General features: G+C 25.9%; 3 protein-coding genes across 4 annotated transcripts in view; 1 reads left to right on the forward strand and 2 right to left on the reverse strand.

The window, feature by feature from the left end:
- Positions 1–453: 453 nt before the first annotated feature.
- On the reverse strand, positions 454–2351 carry LOC129619001 (uncharacterized). Its single transcript, XM_055534046.1, has 4 exons — positions 2000–2351; positions 1445–1788; positions 882–1384; positions 454–822 (listed from the first exon to the last, which is right to left on the reverse strand). Exons 1-4 carry the CDS (start codon positions 2189–2191, stop codon positions 731–733), a joined length of 1131 nt encoding a protein of 376 aa, XP_055390021.1. The 5' UTR covers positions 2192–2351; the 3' UTR covers positions 454–730.
- Positions 1995–6948, forward strand: LOC129619002 (pyridoxine/pyridoxamine 5'-phosphate oxidase). Of its 2 annotated transcripts, none has more exons than XM_055534047.1 (6): positions 1995–2127; positions 3649–3733; positions 5776–5924; positions 5988–6165; positions 6260–6462; positions 6692–6948. In XM_055534047.1, the coding sequence occupies exons 2-6, from the start codon at positions 3731–3733 to the stop codon at positions 6816–6818; spliced, it is 660 nt and encodes a 219-aa protein (XP_055390022.1). In that variant the 5' UTR covers positions 1995–2127; positions 3649–3730; the 3' UTR covers positions 6819–6948. The 2 variants fall into 2 exon arrangements, with proteins under 2 accessions (XP_055390022.1, XP_055390023.1); XM_055534048.1 differs by having other exon boundaries at positions 5821–5924.
- Positions 6949–7615: 667 nt separating this feature from the next.
- LOC129619000 (uncharacterized) overlaps positions 7616–18014 on the reverse strand; it is a 98063-nt gene continuing 87664 nt past the window's right edge. The window contains exons 4-9 of the mRNA XM_055534045.1: positions 16679–16892; positions 15772–16601; positions 15511–15712; positions 15183–15453; positions 14343–15113; positions 7616–7969 (exon numbers count right to left, since the gene is read on the reverse strand). Of these exons, the coding sequence (XP_055390020.1) occupies positions 7790–7969; positions 14343–15113; positions 15183–15453; positions 15511–15712; positions 15772–16601; positions 16679–16892 (2468 nt within the window). The 3' untranslated portion in view covers positions 7616–7789. The remainder of the gene's footprint in view (positions 7970–14342; positions 15114–15182; positions 15454–15510; positions 15713–15771; positions 16602–16678; positions 16893–18014) is intronic.

Consider the following 18014-nt stretch of genomic DNA (forward strand, 5'->3'; position numbering starts at 1 on the left):
TTAAATTGCAATATTGTATATTCCACTTTTTAGTGTAATTAATTTCAGAAAAGAAATTTGAGTTTAAATAAGTAAATAGAAAAATATATGTAAATTCGAAACAAATAAAAAAAAGTGTTACCAGGTCATTTAAATGAGTACATCAACAATAATGCTAATCAATTATAAATATGTATCTCTATTACAACACAATACATACTTATTATTGATTATCCATAATTACCTCTCTTTAATAAAAATTTGTATTTATTCCATGTAAACTAAATGAAACCGAAATTTGATATAATTTAAATCGTTTTAAACCTCGCTGTAGTGATAGTGAAAATTTTAAAGGTTTATCTTCTTGAAGATGTAAATGTATTTACAGCATTATTTTTTGAGATATAAAATATAAAACTCCAAAAAAAACGAAACTTATCGATTTTCAAACGAATATTTTTATTTTTTCTTTAACAACAACAAACTAGAATCACACATTTTTAAAGAAAAAAAAAATTACAAAAATATTTGGAATAGGTGAATAAAATGTCTTTTATGGCAATCGAAGTATACATCAAAGGTGCAAAAATTAAACTATATAAAATAAATTATTTTATTAGGAGACTCTTAAGCTATTTTAAGCATCATGGAACTTATCACAATAACAATAATCAGTTTTATATTTCAGTTCTTAATTTAATTGAATTTAAGCATAAATTAAAATCGTATTGTTTTTTGTTTTCAAATAAATTTATTCATCCATTGAATTATTAGATGAGACATCCTGCGGTGAGTCCCTGCCTTCACGGATTCTTCTCAACTTTCTTTTCAATGTCATTATGCCTGCAAAAAATTATAAGATTGTAATAAATAATTATTTTGTAGTAATATTTTTTTCTTACATTTAATAGCTTGAAATGTTTTCGCCGAATAATTTTCTTTTTGTTGTGGTGGCTCTGCTACAGCATTCATTTTTTCCCTAGCTAATCTTATCTCCAAATATGATTTTCTTAATGTTTTAAAATGACGAAATTCTAACGAATCCTTTAATAAAATACATTTTGCTGCTGAACCCTCTCCTGCACAATCAGTTGGAGAATTGTGATAAATTTGATGATAAAAATATTGTAAAACCGGTGAATTCCATATTGATAATCCATACCATAGCCATATAAAAAGGTTTAAAGTAAATTTGAAATTTTTTGCAAATAATGTTGGTACCAGGTACTTGAACGGCAAGAGACTAATAAAAACATGTGACCAGGAAGCAATACGGAATCCTAATAAAACTTGATGAACCAAACGATTTCGATTAAAAGTTTGCAATGCTAACAAAAAAAGGCACTCAGTCATGATATTAAATATCCCTTGGTTCAAGTTTAATATTACAAAATAGTTTTCAAATCTAAAATATAAATACATATAATATGAAATGATAAATTTCAAATATAATTTAAGAACTTACTTGTAACAGATTAGTAAAAATATAGTCAACGTATACAGGAGCTTAGAGCCAGCTTCACAGTAGTCATTTTCCCTTAAGTCTAACATAGCCGCGTGTAAATAAAACGTGATTATAAATAAAGAATACATTTTAAAGCGTTCACAAGATTGAGAAACATAAAATATGGTGTTGTCACTCATTGTTGGAAATAATCTTGATGTATTTCTGACTAATTGAGGTGAGATCATATATTCATGATAGTAATATAAGAAAACTGCTGAAGATGAACAAAACGCAATATTCCAGATAGATCTTGCAAACTGTTTTCGTTTATAATATTTTATTTTGGATGATTTTAAAAAAACCTAAAATTTTAAAACAAAACGTTAATACCATGGCAACTCTAATTAAATTTTATCTTATACGGCCGACATCTATTGCAGTGTAGAAATATTAAAAACACACATGTCAACAAGCAATGTCAACAAACAGCTGGTAAAATTCTTCTATTTTAATTTTTCTTATTGTAGTTTTTTAAATATTTTACCAAAACTTGACCATAAAGAAAATACTTACATAAAATAATTCGTAAAATATATAAAATCCAAAACAAAATAGTATAAAAATCCAGAATAATTGATTTGTTATTTCATTGATATTCACACCATCAACAATAAGATATAATTTTTCCCGCATAGCCCAATGTATGTATAAATATAAATTTGTAATTTCAGTAAATCCAACTTTAAAATCTATTATGGACGACATTGTTGAATTTTATTTTGGACTTGCTTCTTTGACAACAATACTCTTAACGTTTAATAATTAACATTTCGTATTTTATATTATTATTGATTTATTTTGATTTGATTACTATTTTTAAACTAAAAATATTTTCTCAAAAATGTAAAACACTTTAAAATGTTGAAAATGATTGAAATGTCAGAAATATTTTGTTGACGTTTGAATTATGTATGATTTTGTCAGGAAAGATTGGATGTAAATGAAAAGTATCGATATATATTTGCATTAGAAATTCGAGAATCGATTTCGATATTTTTAATTTAAAATACAACATTTGTATAAGAAATTTAAAATTTAATTATAAATTAGTGAAGAGAGAAAATTAGGTCGAATATAAAGAACTAAACAAAAATAAGAATCATTTTATTAAAATTTGCAAAATGGTACGGGTATAATTCGGGATTTGTGTTCAAAATGTAATAGAAATAAGTTGTAAATTATAAAATAAAAATTTCCGGAAAGCAAATAACAAATGACAAAATTTATAAAAATCAAATCTTATATTAATAGCTTTTATAACAAATTAATTATAACTTACTGCTAATAAGAATAAAGACCCAACACTCTCAGATAATTAACATTTTTTAAATAAAATATTAATTGAGATAAGAAAACATTGAGTAAAAATTAGAAATTAAAAAGCTTTGATATACCACATTGGTTTTTAAACAAATTTTCAGTGTTTGCAATGATAATATACCTATAGCTTAAACCGCGTAAGAATTATTTGGACAACATTTTTATCAAAAGTTAAATTTCTTTCTCGCTTTTTCAAAATGTGCCTCAGAACTGTATTCAAATAACATAGATTTTATATAGTGTGTAATAAAGAATGAAAATAAAAGTGATTTTTAAGCGAAAGTAATATTAAAAGCAATACACGCAAGCCAATGCAATACAATGTAATGTGTAAGCATGCATATTTTCATTAACAACAACATAGATATAGTTTTGCAACTTGGTATACCGTTCTTGAACTATTCAAAATCATTAACATTTAAATTTCTTTGATAAAAGTATTCTATTTCTTTTATTAAAGCAACTTTGTTGAAATTGAAACTTATTAATATTGACAAAATATTGAGCGATCAATATGTATCCACTTATAAAAACGGAAGTAAATATCATATTACGAGTATGATAACAAGTTCACCGAGCAATTTCAAATATTTTATCAACGCTGATTTTTAAACCTCAAACAGATAATAGGCTACGAGTATATGTAGAAAAGAAAATGAGAAAAAAAATTATTAAATTCTAGTAACATGATAGCTTAAGTTTCTATAGTATATGCATATAAGTAGATCTACTATATATATGTAGGTTCAATGCGTAATTTTTGCTTATTCGCTTATTTGCTTTATTCTTCATAAACACAATTTTATATATAAATGGTAAATAATTAATTTTTATGTTTTCAGTTTAATTTTATTAGCGGCGAAGATCTCAAGTCTATCAATTAAAAGCAATTGAGAAACAAATGTACATAAAGCAAAAGTGAAAATGGTGAGATACTTTTAATTTCATATTATGTTTTTGTTCTTAATAATAAAATTTAAGCTTTAATATGATTAGAAATGATTGGAAATAATTCAAAATCATATTTTTCACTCATTAAAAGTGATAGATAAAAATAAATACATATATATTGAAATTAGCGCAATATTATTTATTATACATATAAACATTTTGCTCTTTAAAATTTCAAGTTTTTTTTTGAAATGTTGTTTTAATTGAAATTTAGTTTTTCATCAGATTTATTCAATATTTTTACTATAGTTCTATAAATCTATCAACAAATTAGATTTTATCTACTATACATAATTTTGTACTATATCTATAATGTAGTACATATGTTATATATTATATGATTGTAATTCTAAAACATAATATTATTGAGCAGAAAGCTCTTACTCATAGCGGCGGTATATCAATAATAGTCGTATATTAGAAAAAGAAAATATTTGTTTGTATATAAGCTTTACTCAATTCACAATTACATTATTAATTGCTATTCAATTATTCAAGGACGAAATTTTAATTTTTGAATATGAATTCAGAATTGAGTTTTCGTTTTATGAATTTATTTTAGGAATTTTCGTTTTAGCAGGAAAAAAATTTATGGAAACAACAAGTGAATTAGACAAATTATTTTATAATATAATTGATCTGTTTTTTTAAAAAAAGGCAACAGAGTTTAAAAAGAACAACAAAATATAATAACGAAACCAAAAAAACTCAATTTTGTGACAAAAATAAATAAAACAAAATCTGATTAAGTTGATATATGTCACTTCCATTCATATTTTTAACTACTGTCTAGCATTTTTAGTTAGAAAAAGTTCATTATTGAAATAATGTGCTTTAGTCTTGTCTTATAAATAAATTCGGTATAGTTTTTTATTCAGTATACAGTCATAAAATTTGTTAAAAAAAAAAAATTTAATTTTTAATGTCGTATTAGGAATAATGTCGCAAACCGAACAAAAAATGGTCCAAATTTGTATCATGTCGTAACTCGAAATGTCGTATTAGAAGATGTTGTATCTCGAGGACTTATTGTAATTGCAACTCTAATGCGTATTTTTGTATGGCCGATTAAAACGATATTGACATACCCTTACATTGACATAATTCTACGATAAATTTTAGAACAATTAATTGCAAACCATAGTCCTTTTTTGAAAATAATTAAATTAGAAATTTATTAGCAAAAAGCAAAACCAAAAAGATATACCCCTACTGTGTAACAATTTCATAAGAAGAATCGATTAAAAATAGTAACTGTTAATGACTGGCACTCCACTTAAATGCTTTAAGATATAATTTTATTAAAAATAAAGAGGAATTTAAGTTATATTTATTTTTAAATTTAGTCATTTAGTCATATGAATATTCCATCATGGTGTGTGATTGAACCATTTGTAAAAATATTAGAAAATTAATTATTGAAAAGCTTAAATCCGGATCATTCTTGTGATAAAATCCTAGAATTTACAAATTAACTACAGATTTAGTGTAGCTATTATATCGAATGGGAGGAAATGACATTTAAAATCAATTTTAATTCTCAGTTGCTTTGTCGACTACTGTTACTTTTATTTTTTATTACGATTACTTTTATTTTTGACAACCTAGATTTTTATAGAAAATTTAAAATTCTTATATGTTGCATCAACATGTTTTTACCATTTTAAACAATGAAACATCATAAAATAAATATCGAAATATGTAATGGCCATTATTGGCATTTAACCCATTTGAAGATATCTAATATTAGTTATAACATCACTTAGTTAATACTTTCTAATTTACTAAAATAAAGTCTCACATAAGAAGAACGAGATTTTATGCTAGTAAATGAATACCAAGTTTATTATACAGTTAAATTTAGTCCTTTCGAAATATAACAATTTGCAATACACTCATATATAAATAACTTCATATAAACATACATATATGTATATGTGTATATAAATAAAAATATTTTTAGTTGTAATTTTATTATATGTATATATATAATTTCATTATAACTCTTCATTAACAAGGAACGTGCTTATACAAGTAATTCTTCAAATCTTTCCCATATTAAGGAAGCACCGGATAATCCTATGGAATTATTTCAAAAATTTATCAACATTATGAGAGAAGAGAATGATTCAAGCACGATAACAATGTCTTTGGCTACAATAAACAAGTAATTTACAAAAATTTAACAAAAAATTATTAGGCATTCACACATAATTATTTACATTTGTAGAGAGTTTGGTGTTTTAAATAGAACAGTTCTTTTTAGAGGATTGTCTAAAAGAAGTGGAAATATAACTTTTGTTACTGAAAGAAATAGTCAAAAATATAAAGATTTACAAGAAAATCCTAAAGTTTCGGTTGTACTATTATTTTTAAAAGAAATCAATGGAAAATTACAATATCGTCAGGTAAATGTATTAAGTGTAATAATTTGAAAAATATTTGCCTCTTTTGAATTAAACAAATAATGCATTTAATTTGATAAAATAAATTTGTTTTTAGATTCGTGTTCATGGAAGTGCTATTGAGCTTTCAGAAGATGAAATTGCTGAACGTTGGAAAGAGGAACCAGTATTTGCAAGAATTCGTAGTAAAATGGCTAGCTGTGGTGCACCAGTGAAATGGGATGTTTTAAAAGAAAAACATGACCAATTATTAGAAGCTTATAAAAATGGAGAAGAACCTTTAAATCAAAGCGAAACATAGTAAGCTTTAAATTATAAATTGAATTTTTGAGTTCAAACACTACAAAACTGGTACTGAAAATTTAATACAATACCACTGTTATCACTAATTGTAATCCACCATACTATACCATAGCAATCTACTTTAACTTTCAGTCATAGATTTAAGCATCTGACTTAAATATGTACAAAATTATTATCTTTTGTATTTATTTTATATAAAAATCTGAATTTGTTTTCTGTATTTTAGCACATCTTTTGAAATAATTGCTGATTCAATAGATTTTTATTATGCTGAACATGAAGCTATTGGAGATAGAGTTATATATCGTAGACATGAAAATGATATTTGGACTCATGAGCACGTTTTCGCATAAATCTATCTATTAGTTGTTCCTAACTACTAAGAATCTCTGCTTGATATTACATTTGACGAAATAAAAGAATTAATTATTGAAAAATGAAAATTATATACAATATTGTTTTTATTTTATTTATTTTTCATTTTGTTAAATTTAACATTAAAACAAGAAAAAAACTATTTAATATAAAATTAATATTATTTTACTTTAACTAACAAAAAGAAAAACATAAAAATGATTACTTGTTTTTGCTTTTTAATAAAATAATAATAATTAATATTTAATAATAAAAATTAATAAATATACAATTTACATTAATTTCTATAATAAGAATTTATTTATTACCAGCTAAAAGTTAACATCTTCCCTTCTATATTTTGTTCCTAACTCTAACAAATAACATAACATCTAGCATTATTTTTGATTACATAATAATATTTTTTAAAAAAACTAATTTCTTATATGTATTCCTAAAATGACAAATAAAAAGATGTATTTGTTATATGTATAAATAAAATAATTAAATAGTTATTATAATTTAACATATTTTTATTAGAAGAGAAAATATTAAATAAATATTACTAATTGTATAAACAGCATAAATATACAAAAATTGTAATATTAAAAAATCTAAATAAGAAATTAAAATTTAACATTACATATACATAATATATTTAAACAAAATTAACAGAAAATGAAACAAAATAATCTAATGGCAGCTCTCTGTACAAAAACAAAATTTGTTTTAGGAAATATTTTTATAGAAATTTCATTTTCAAAATGCATTTTACGTAATCTTAATTTCAAATTTTCAATAAGTATAGTTAATTTTTCTTTGAATTTACATTGTATGTATGTACATTCATATAAATATAAAAATGATTTATGATTTGCAACAAATTCATTGGTTTTGTTTCATGTTAAATTATTAAATAATAATTTCAATTAATTTAAAATTATAAAATAAATAAATAATTAAAAATTTATCATAATGCATTTATTGTATCACGTATCCAAGCTGAATTTGATGTTATTTTATCATACATTCTTGGACGTTCGACACCAGTCGGACCGCAACCAATTCTCCATGATGAAATACCAACAATAGCCCATTGATTTGTATCAGGTATTAAACAATGTACAGGACTGCCAGCAAATTCTTCTTCCTAAAAAATTACAAATTTTTTATAAATGTACGTAAACAAAAATGTTAATTCATGTTAATTATGTGTAATCAACTTAATGTAATTTATTTTCTTTTATAATTGTTAAAAATATATTGCTTAGTTTACTAATTGAAATACATGTTTGTATGTAAGACTTTAAATGTTTAATCAATTTAAATATAGTAAGTAGGTATAGGTTTTTGGTTTATCGAAAAAGGTTTGTCAACGCAGTCAAACCAGGTAGGGAGGTACAAAATATTCTAACAATGTGATAACAGTTTTGTACAATATGTAGACCATTATATATACCTGCATATGTAGATACATGATGTACATATAATATGCTTCTATAATTATTATTTTGCATGCAACAATGTTCAAACTTTGAGAAAACACTGTTCCTACATACATTGTACATTGTATGTATGTACCCAAGTTAGGCTTATCGCAAATTCTTTAACGTCAAAATTTTGTTTTCAGTCTGCAAACTGTCTGACGTATAAAACTTTTACGGACAGAAATGTAGTAAACTTTTTACCCGTAATTGACTTTGAATTTTGATCATCCGTAAACGTCAAAACAAAAAAAAAAATTTTTTTAGATTTAAAATAATTTTATACTTACATATTAAAAATTAAGAAAAAAAATATTTTTTATATTATTTTTAACGTAATGATAGTCACTCAATACATCTAATTTATTTACTGAATTACTACGTCAGACTGTCTGCATGTAAAAAAAAAAAATCTGCAATTTTGACGCTTAATTGACTTTTTTTAAACGTATAAGAATTTAAACTTTGACTTAAAGTAAAAACGCAGTAGAGTATTCGTAAACTCAGACAACTCAAATTTTGTAAAATTTGACGTTTAAGAATTTACCATTAACTCTTAATAATCAGGTAAGTACATACATATGTATGTATGTATGTGCTTACATTCGTATGAAAAGTTTTATTGGTTAGTATCCTCAACATGTTATGAAATATCCCTATAAGAATTTTTGTTTCAATCGCGTCCGAACATGCAATAATTTTAATTTAAAATAGCATTGTAAATAAGAATTACTAATGTCAGCTGATACGTCATACACATGTTTGTATGGGTGTCATTCAAAATGTTTCAGTTATTTTGTTTTCATTATCAATTTTGTTGTTATTTTTCTCTCAAGCATATCCGTTTGTCATATTTTCATATCTAACAAAACAATTTAAAAACTGACTTGTTTAAACATGTTGAGTTGCAAAAAAAAAAAGACAACACAAATATCGAGGGGTGCTGTGGTTTCAATACGGCTACTATTACACTTTATAAATGTACATATGTATATAATGTTATTGAGTATAAATTATGTATAACATTTATTTTATGCTGCTCAACAGCTCAAATTCAACATGTTTATTATTATTTTTTTTCTTTTTTTTTTGTGACGTCATCGGTATCTGTTAACAATCTATATACTTTGCACCCAGATTAAATTCATTCTTTTTTATTCCATTTACTTCAATATGTGTACATTTGTACAGCGTTTATGCATTAAGGATACAATATAAAAACAGACGGAAAGATACTCGTGTCATTAAAGAAGATACATTCTTATATACATTATGTACAAGAGTATGAAGTTCATATACAAAAATAATAATCTAGAACATACATACATGTGTGTGCCATTAAATTCTTCATAAAGTGGCGACCATTTGTACTTTGTTCATATATAGTAAAAAAGAAGGGTCTACATACCTACCATACCTTCAAGTGTAAGGCAATTAAAACCGGTAAGTGAACATTTTTGGAAAACACTAATTTGTAATAAACTCTAGAACGTTTAGAAAAACAACTCAATATGGTCTCAATTGCTCACAAAATTTCTAATAATACAATATCCAGGTAATTTACGAGAACAAATTTTGGAGAAAAATATTAAAGTCACCTAATCGAGATACCTGTTCTTATAATATAACATACTTATACGTACATATATGTATGTATAATAAGAATTTGGAATTAAGTTATAGAAGAGATACAGCTCCAAATGAGATTTTGTTATTGAATCAATTAAACAGTATGTTTTTTGAATAATGGTTGATAATATTATGTGCTCTAAACTATATAGAATCTTGTTATATTTTAACACTCTTGCCAGAAGGCTTTATAGTGTACAGATCTGTGGCAAGAGTGTTAGATAGTCTTCATACTTCAAGATAATCTTAAACTACATAAGTCAATGAATAATCTATTTTATAGTCCAACAAAACGATAATGTTTAACATTCAAATAAACATGTTGTATTGAGTTTTATACCTACATATATAAATTGATAAGGTATATAAAATAATATACATATGTATATACGAGTAAATAATATTTTTATATTCTTCCACAACATTGAAAATTTTAGGTACCTGCCAAACAAACTAATAAAAATACGATAATAATTTCACCCAACATTTTTATTGTTATTGTGTTTAGAAGAAGGTATATGGTCACCATAAACAAATTTTTGTTATTATTATACCTTCTTCCTCTCTAATCTCTTTACCTAAACTAATAAGTTGAATTTTCAACTGAACACAACAATTTTAGTTCAAACATAAAATATTTGTTGAAGTGAAAACATTAAAATTAAAACTCGCAAGAAAAAAAATAAGAAATAAAGGATGTGCTGCTCAACGTTGAAATTAAATAAAAGGAAGATAAAATTTTGAATGGAAAATATTTTTTTTTTCGTAAAAAATTTGCAAAAGGACACGTAAAAATTTCAATTCCGTTCAGTTACATAGTTCAGTACAAGAGAAACATTCGTGCGATTAACATTGAAAATTTTTAATAAAATTTGTGCCGGTTTTAATTTGATTAAAAAATAATTTAAAAAAATAAGTTGATAATTTTAATTAATAACGTAAATAAAAAGTGAATCAACAAATAATAGAAAAAAAATGATTAAACAAATAATGTTAAAAATATCATTTGAAGGCGTTCTAAATTACATAACATTAAAGGATAATTTAACACTCTACAATTTAATGGAAAAAAGTAAGTTTAAACTGCAATTATTTATTTTATAAATTTACAAAACTGAAATAAATTTTTATTTCAAATTGAATCTGTAAAAATTCGGGGGCACAATCTATATCTAGTCGCGGTGCACGGTTACCCATTCCGTGCAATCTACAATAAAAATTTGAAATATTTAAAATATTTTCGTGAAACTAATAATAAAACTGAGCCCTTACTATGCACCATCTGCAGAATGGAAATGTAGTACAATTTCATTAAATAGTAGTACTATGCAAACTCATAGGAAGGCCTCCAGTGTCGAATTAATACAAAATTAATTTAAAAAAATTATTTCATATTTAAATGTTTTTGATTTTCTGGCGGACGAACTTTCTCAATTAATAATCTTTTCAGACTGATAAAATATGTTTGCATTCATGCATATTTCATGACCCTTACGCACAGTATTCGTTAAAGAATACATCTTCCGGCATTCAAAAATTGAGCATAATTGATTAGATTGTGAAATCAATTAAGTAAATATTTCATTGCAGTATAAGCTGTAGATTTGCAGAGATTGCAATGTAATTATTCTTTAAGCGGGAGTTAATGCAAAAGACGCGAATATAAACATAACTGATGTAAAATAAAATACTTTTCTCTTCATCATCAAAGAAATTTTACATGGCAAAGACATGTAAATTTTACATGAAAAAGACATGGGAACAGACAGTTTAAGCTATAGTCACTGCGTATGCAAAAATTATTTATACCTATACATAAGTATGTATAAAAATAAAAACAATTTGTGGATGATTTTAATAAGAAATTGCTTTATGATCCTTTCTGTACTATGTTTGATCTAAAATTTAAAGTATATTCTAAAAGTAAAAGCAATTTTGAAAGTATTTTTGAATATTCTTTTACTTATAACAGCTGTTTTGTTGATTTCTTTAACAAAATCCTTTTCATTTATGCTCTTTGATAATACAAAACAAAACGCATTTGTTCCGATTTCAGTTTCAAATATTAATTGTACGCACATTTAGTAAATCTAATAAATCTTCCTGTAAAAAAATATAAGGGGAGAACTGGAATATTATTATTGTATACAACAATATTCTTGCATCCTCAATTAAATGAAAGCAAAATTATTTAAACTGTAAATGTATATGTACTTGGCTTTGTACGCATAAGTTTTTGTAGGAAAGTGGCAAATGAAAAAAATAAATGTGAAAGTATTTGCTAACGATTTTGTTTGCATAGAGTAAGAGCTTGCTTTAGTCTGTGATATTATAAAATAAAAGTAAATTTTATAATTTTAAAAAATAATCATAAACATCCTGTTAGTCGCCTTACTTCATGTGATAAGTTTTTATTCAAAACTCTTGTAGTTTTCTGAATAAAATAAATTTTGAAATTCAAAATTCTATACTGAAAATAAAAATTCTCTTCAATAATTTCCCATCACGTCAAGTAATGCGACAAACAGAATATGTGCGAATATTCTCGATTCAAAATGGCCCCTTCCTAGCGCGAACATATAAGCAGAGTAAATGCAACATTTTTAAGGGACGCGGGTCTGATTATGGCAATGCCCCCTTCCCCCCCTAAACAATCAAGAATATTCAATTACTTATTTTTATGCATGTCACGTTGTCCAGTAATTAACATTCCACTTCATAATCCACCATTTCAGGTGGTTTTTATTTGCAAAATTCTGTGTTTTGCAATCCTTTTTGCAACTTGAGTATTGGTGCAAAATATAATATAATAATCTTTAAGCCACAAATCATAAATGTTAATGAATTTCCTTTTAATTATTATAATTTCAGTTATCGAACGTTTTCAAATTCCTGAAGATGATATTAATTTATTAGAATTATGTGATGAAGATGGATACTCATTTTGTGAAGATTCTTTTAATTATTTCATTCAGATATTTCCAGCACCGGAGAGGATATTTTATACTAAATTGAATTATCAAAAGATACAAGAACCATCAAAAAATCTTTCGAATATATTTTCAAAAGCACCAGAAACAAATAATGAAAAATTACAATCAAAAAAATCTGAAATAACAATACCAAGGAATAAAAGATTAACATTTAGAAATAATAATTATGGTGCACCAGTAATTCGTCAAAATTGTTTTATTGGAGAAGTTTTCGATTTTAAAGGTATAAAAGATTCTAATTATTGTACAACACAATCTCCTGAATATCAATCAAATAAAAGAAAAAGTTCAACAGCTTTTAATTTACCAAAAAGGATGAGGATTTAATTGACTCAATAACATATTCGTAATGTTCAGTAATCAGGCCTGAATAATATAATACAATTCGGTTTACGCTACTTTTAGCAAAAACGAAAATTTTAATGTAATAATTATATATGAGATGAATTTTTAGTTTTACGAAGTTTTTATTTTATTAAAATTTTATATTTATTTTTATTTTATTTTATATATTTTTTACTATTGTATAAAATTAAGAAGGAAAACCGTTTATAAATTGAATACTTTTATTTAAATATACATATTTAAAAATAAAACCAAACAATTTTATATTAAGATTTTTTGTTTCACTTAATTAAGCATGGACTATCATTTTATGAAACTGAAAACCCCTGACATCGGAATTGTGATAATGTCGTATCGATATAAGCTAAATTCTGCGTAAATACCATATTATTACAATACCGGTCTCGGAGAAACTCATACATGGAAAACAAAACCAATTTCAATCAGCTTGAAAATTACTGTTAATAGACAGAAATTTGACTGTTAACAGAAATGTGGCTATTATAACTGTTATGACTAATTCATGTTTCAATTTTATTTTAAATGTTCTTTCCCGCATTTTTCGTCATTATAAGCGATTTAATCTATGTTAAAACAAAAATGTTATATTAATGCGACGATTGGTATTAAAAACGGCAACTTACAATCCAAAGATGTTAAAAAATTAACAGATACATATAAATATCCTTTAATATTCATTCTTTATTTCTTGACAAATTAATTGATTAATTGATTCTTTCATTCCAATCAGCTATAGTTAAGATTCAATGTAAATTATTCCTTATTACTTTAAACCTTTGTATTCCAACCCAAAGCATTCGAGCAAAGAATTTCAATTAAAATTTTTCGTTTAATTTAAACTTTTCTTTTCGATTTTAAAAAGTATTCAATCAATAATTCGACTTGCTTCTTCCTTCAATCATAATTGTAAGCCCTATATCATAAGGACAATGCGTCCTAAACTAAACTTTTGAACTACATTTTCGATTCAATGGATGGCGTTTTCTATACTAGTAACATGATTTTGAATTCATACTTAAATTTTATAGTAATATTAAAAATTTTTACTTACCGCACAATCTTCAACATGAAAAGTTGCTTCTGTACACATACTATTCACAGTTGCAATAGAAACGTTTTCACATAATGCCATGTCACCAATTTTTAATTGAACTCTTTGTAAATGCTCTTTTTGTCTTGACCATCCTAGAGTATTACAATTAGTCCATACCTGTTCTGTATGACGATATGGTGGTTTTGTATAAGACAATGGCTCTGAAGTAGGCTGAGTCAATATTTCTGTTTTGTTTGACAAATTTTGATCACTTAATGCATCGGGATTTTTTAATGGCTCTGCAACCGGTATCTCTTTTATTACTGTCGCTTCAGTATCATCTTCTGGTTCAGATGTTGACCTAATTTTAATTGTACTTTGATCATAAGAATAAGGTGATAAAAAGAACTCTCGCCTTTCTTTTGGTGATATTCTAGTACTTCGAACGACATTACTCGATGTTGACTCTCTATTTTGCGAATTTAATTTTTCAGCTTTAGGTTTATTAGATTTACGGTCTGGTTTTTTGGCATTTTGGTTTAGTTTTCTGCCAATTTCATCAGGTAAACATATAGGACGTACAAAATCAGAAAAATGAACAGGAGTTTCTAATCGAACTAAAGCTGCTGTTGATCCTTCAACAGGACTTTTTACCATACCAATAATACGTCTACGCTGTTTCCAGGGTGGATTCGATTTTAACCTTACAGAACCGAAGATAGCCAACCATGTTGCCCGTGGTTGACCTTGAAAGCATGATTCTGTTGTTAGCACCCAATCAGCAGATATCTAAAATAAAATTTATATATCAATAGATAAATTGATATATAAATCTGAAATGAAAAAAATTGAACTTACCAAAGTTCCGTCGCAAACATGAGTTTCCTCACGATAAAGAGAAACAAACCATGGCCAATCACCAGGACTTGCCATTTTAGGAAGTAAAATATGTTTTGGTGAAAGTACTGACTGAACACCACATTGCAAATCGCTACACGTCACATATAAAACCTCTTTATTATGACAAGAAGTTCGTACAAAAGATATCTCTGCCGCATGGGGGTCCAATACTCGAACATAGTCCGAAATTTTTTCGCTATCATTTCGAATTTCAACCGAGCTCAGAGTGCTGGGAAAAATTTGTTTTTAAGAAATTTCTATTAAAATATAAAAAACCCAAACATACTCGTATCCTAATGATTTGCATAACGACTCAGCAACAGTTTGCCTGAGACCAACATTGATTTTACTCTCCAATCCTTCAGCACAAAGTTTTCCTATTTTTCCCTTCTCTGAAAATATCGCGAACCCTTCTGAATAAAATTTTGGAAGATAAGGAATTATTGGATTAGGTTGATCTAAATCTGTTGTCAATGGTGCCACTGATACTAAAAAAGTTTAAATATGAGAATTTTTAAGGAATTCAAAGTTATAATCAAACTCTTACAGCAATCTTTTTCATCCGCTCCATCTGGACAATCATTGTTTCCATCACATCGAGCTGTTTTTGGAACACAGGCACGGCCTCTTCCGCAATATATAGATTTCGAAGGACAGAAAGAGCATGATTTTTCATCTGATAAATCTGGACAATCTGCGATGCCGTCACATATTCTTGGCTGGAACGAATTACTCCTTAGATCATCCATACATCTTGGTTTTTGCCAACATGACTGAACTCCTGTAGACTCCGGGAAATTTTCACAATCAAATAATTGTCGAAAACGTTCTACTATTCGATTTTCGCAACTTTTCATAAATGATTGACAATATTCTCGACAAATTAAACCGGGCTGCGGTTCATATGGATCTTTTATTAAACATGGAGGCTGTAACATTCTACATATAAAATCATAAGCTTCACGAAAACATTCGGCATCAACCAATTCTCTAAATGCAATTAAATCGATTTTAACTTCTTCTATTGACATATGTCCTAATAAATTCGGATATGTGGTAACATTATAGCCTATTGTTTTGCAATAATCCAATTTAACTGGTTCGCAATATCTTGGTATTGGTGGTGGTAGTGTTGTTTCATAAATATCTTCACGTTCTAATGGTGATGCTGGTGTTAATTCAGTTTCATCGAGTGCACCAGTTATTTCTTTAATTTCTAAACTTGATGGTTCAACTGTTATATTTGCAAAATATTTTCTATCGTTTGATGCAATTTCCTCATTAAATATGGCTAAAAGATCCGCTGTTGATACTAAACCTCGATATGGATCAAATTTTAAAATAAATAATACTAAAAGATCTGGAAGTTCATCTTTTCTATAAATATAAAATGTAAATATTAAAAAATATGTAATTTAAATGCGAAAACAAGGATTAATATGATTTTAACTTACCCATCTAAAGCTAAAATTTCACTACCATCATAAGAATTTCTTAAATCTGATCGTTTTATAACTAAATTAATTCTTTCTCTATAATCTCTTGCTTTATGCTGAAATCTAATTGAATTTTGATTTGCTAAATCCATTGACCATTTATCACCTTGCGTCACTCGAAATTTTCCACGAAATATTCGTTCTGGTAGTGGCTCTGGCCTAAGGTACGTGTCTAAAACAACAATAAATATATTATTAATATAGCGTTATACATGCACAGCTGTACGTGAGATACTCGTATACGAGAAATTTCCTCATTTTGATAAAACAAAAAATAATTTTTTTTTTCTAATTTGCCCAAAACTTGAATCAATTCATTAGGCATAGAACAATATTTGAATTGTTTTTCTAATTCTTTTCACTATTGAGCTTAGGCACCTTTGATTTGGTAAAGGAAAGCGAAAATAGTTTAATATCTATTTAAATAGAAACTGTGACATAATAAGAGAAAATGCATAGTAAATCAGGAAAGTGTTTCAAACTGCAAAATTAAGCATTAATTTGAAAAAAATTTTACGCTTCTCATAAGAATGCCAAAAGAAATTAGTTTTTGAAAAACTCCCCAAATTTATCGTAAAAACTGAAAATTGCAGATGATATTAATTTGACTTTTTATATTTTCATTCATGTTCATGCCGTCGAAATAAAATTAAGGTAGGTTCACTCACTGAATATTATCTAATATAATAAGAGAATAATTAATATAATAAGAGAAATTAAATTTGTAGTCAAGCTAATAATTTCTAGCGTCGAAGTTAAGAAATTTTTGCCTGTAATTTCAGTGTACTGATTCAGATTATTCGCAAATAATCTTTAAATAATAAATAACATAAAAAATATTTACATCAATGATAGACAGCGGAGTTGATTAAATGAGGCGAGAAGTGAAAATCAAAAAATTTAATTTTCCATGTGATTTATTGAAAATTAATGAATATTGGAAAAACTAGATGGGGAAAAAATTTATGGACATTAAAAAGGAATACAATTTCCTTTCAACTTTAATAGCTTTTCTTTTAACACAATATTTATTATAATATGTTGTTTGTGCTCATGTAAAATTTCATATTTTCTCAGAATTTTGAAAATTATTTATAAATAAATATTTCGTTATAGTTTATTCTCGAAATTTATAATATGACAAGATGAATATTAATTACGACGGTATAATCTGAAAAGCAATTAATTTAGAATGTAATATAGTACATAATATCTTCTATATACACACACAATGGTAATTATTAAATGTTCTTTAAATCGTGAGAACGAAAATCAAACTTAATTAATAAATAAT

The sequence above is a fragment of the Condylostylus longicornis genome, unplaced genomic scaffold (assembly GCF_029603195.1).
Source record: "Condylostylus longicornis isolate FDR11 unplaced genomic scaffold, ASM2960319v2 ptg000010l, whole genome shotgun sequence".
In the NCBI taxonomy this organism is placed as follows: Eukaryota; Metazoa; Arthropoda; class Insecta; order Diptera; family Dolichopodidae; genus Condylostylus; species Condylostylus longicornis.

Bases quoted from the DNA above. Each gene is read 5' to 3' on its own strand.
- LOC129619001 (XM_055534046.1), bottom strand. From the start codon at position 2,191: ATGTCGTCCATAATAGATTTTAAAGTTGGATTTACTGAAATTACAAAT. The intron at 1,789-1,999 runs GTAAGTATTTTC...TTAAAATTTTAG, and splicing joins TATTTTACGAATTATTTTAT to GTTTTTTTAAAATCATCCAA. The intron at 823-881 runs GTAAGAAAAAAA...AATTTTTTGCAG, and splicing joins AACATTTCAAGCTATTAAAT to GCATAATGACATTGAAAAGA.
- LOC129619002 (XM_055534047.1), top strand. The intron at 6,166-6,259 runs GTAAATGTATTA...ATTTGTTTTTAG, and splicing joins GAAAATTACAATATCGTCAG to ATTCGTGTTCATGGAAGTGC. The intron at 6,463-6,691 runs GTAAGCTTTAAA...TCTGTATTTTAG, and splicing joins TTAAATCAAAGCGAAACATA to CACATCTTTTGAAATAATTG.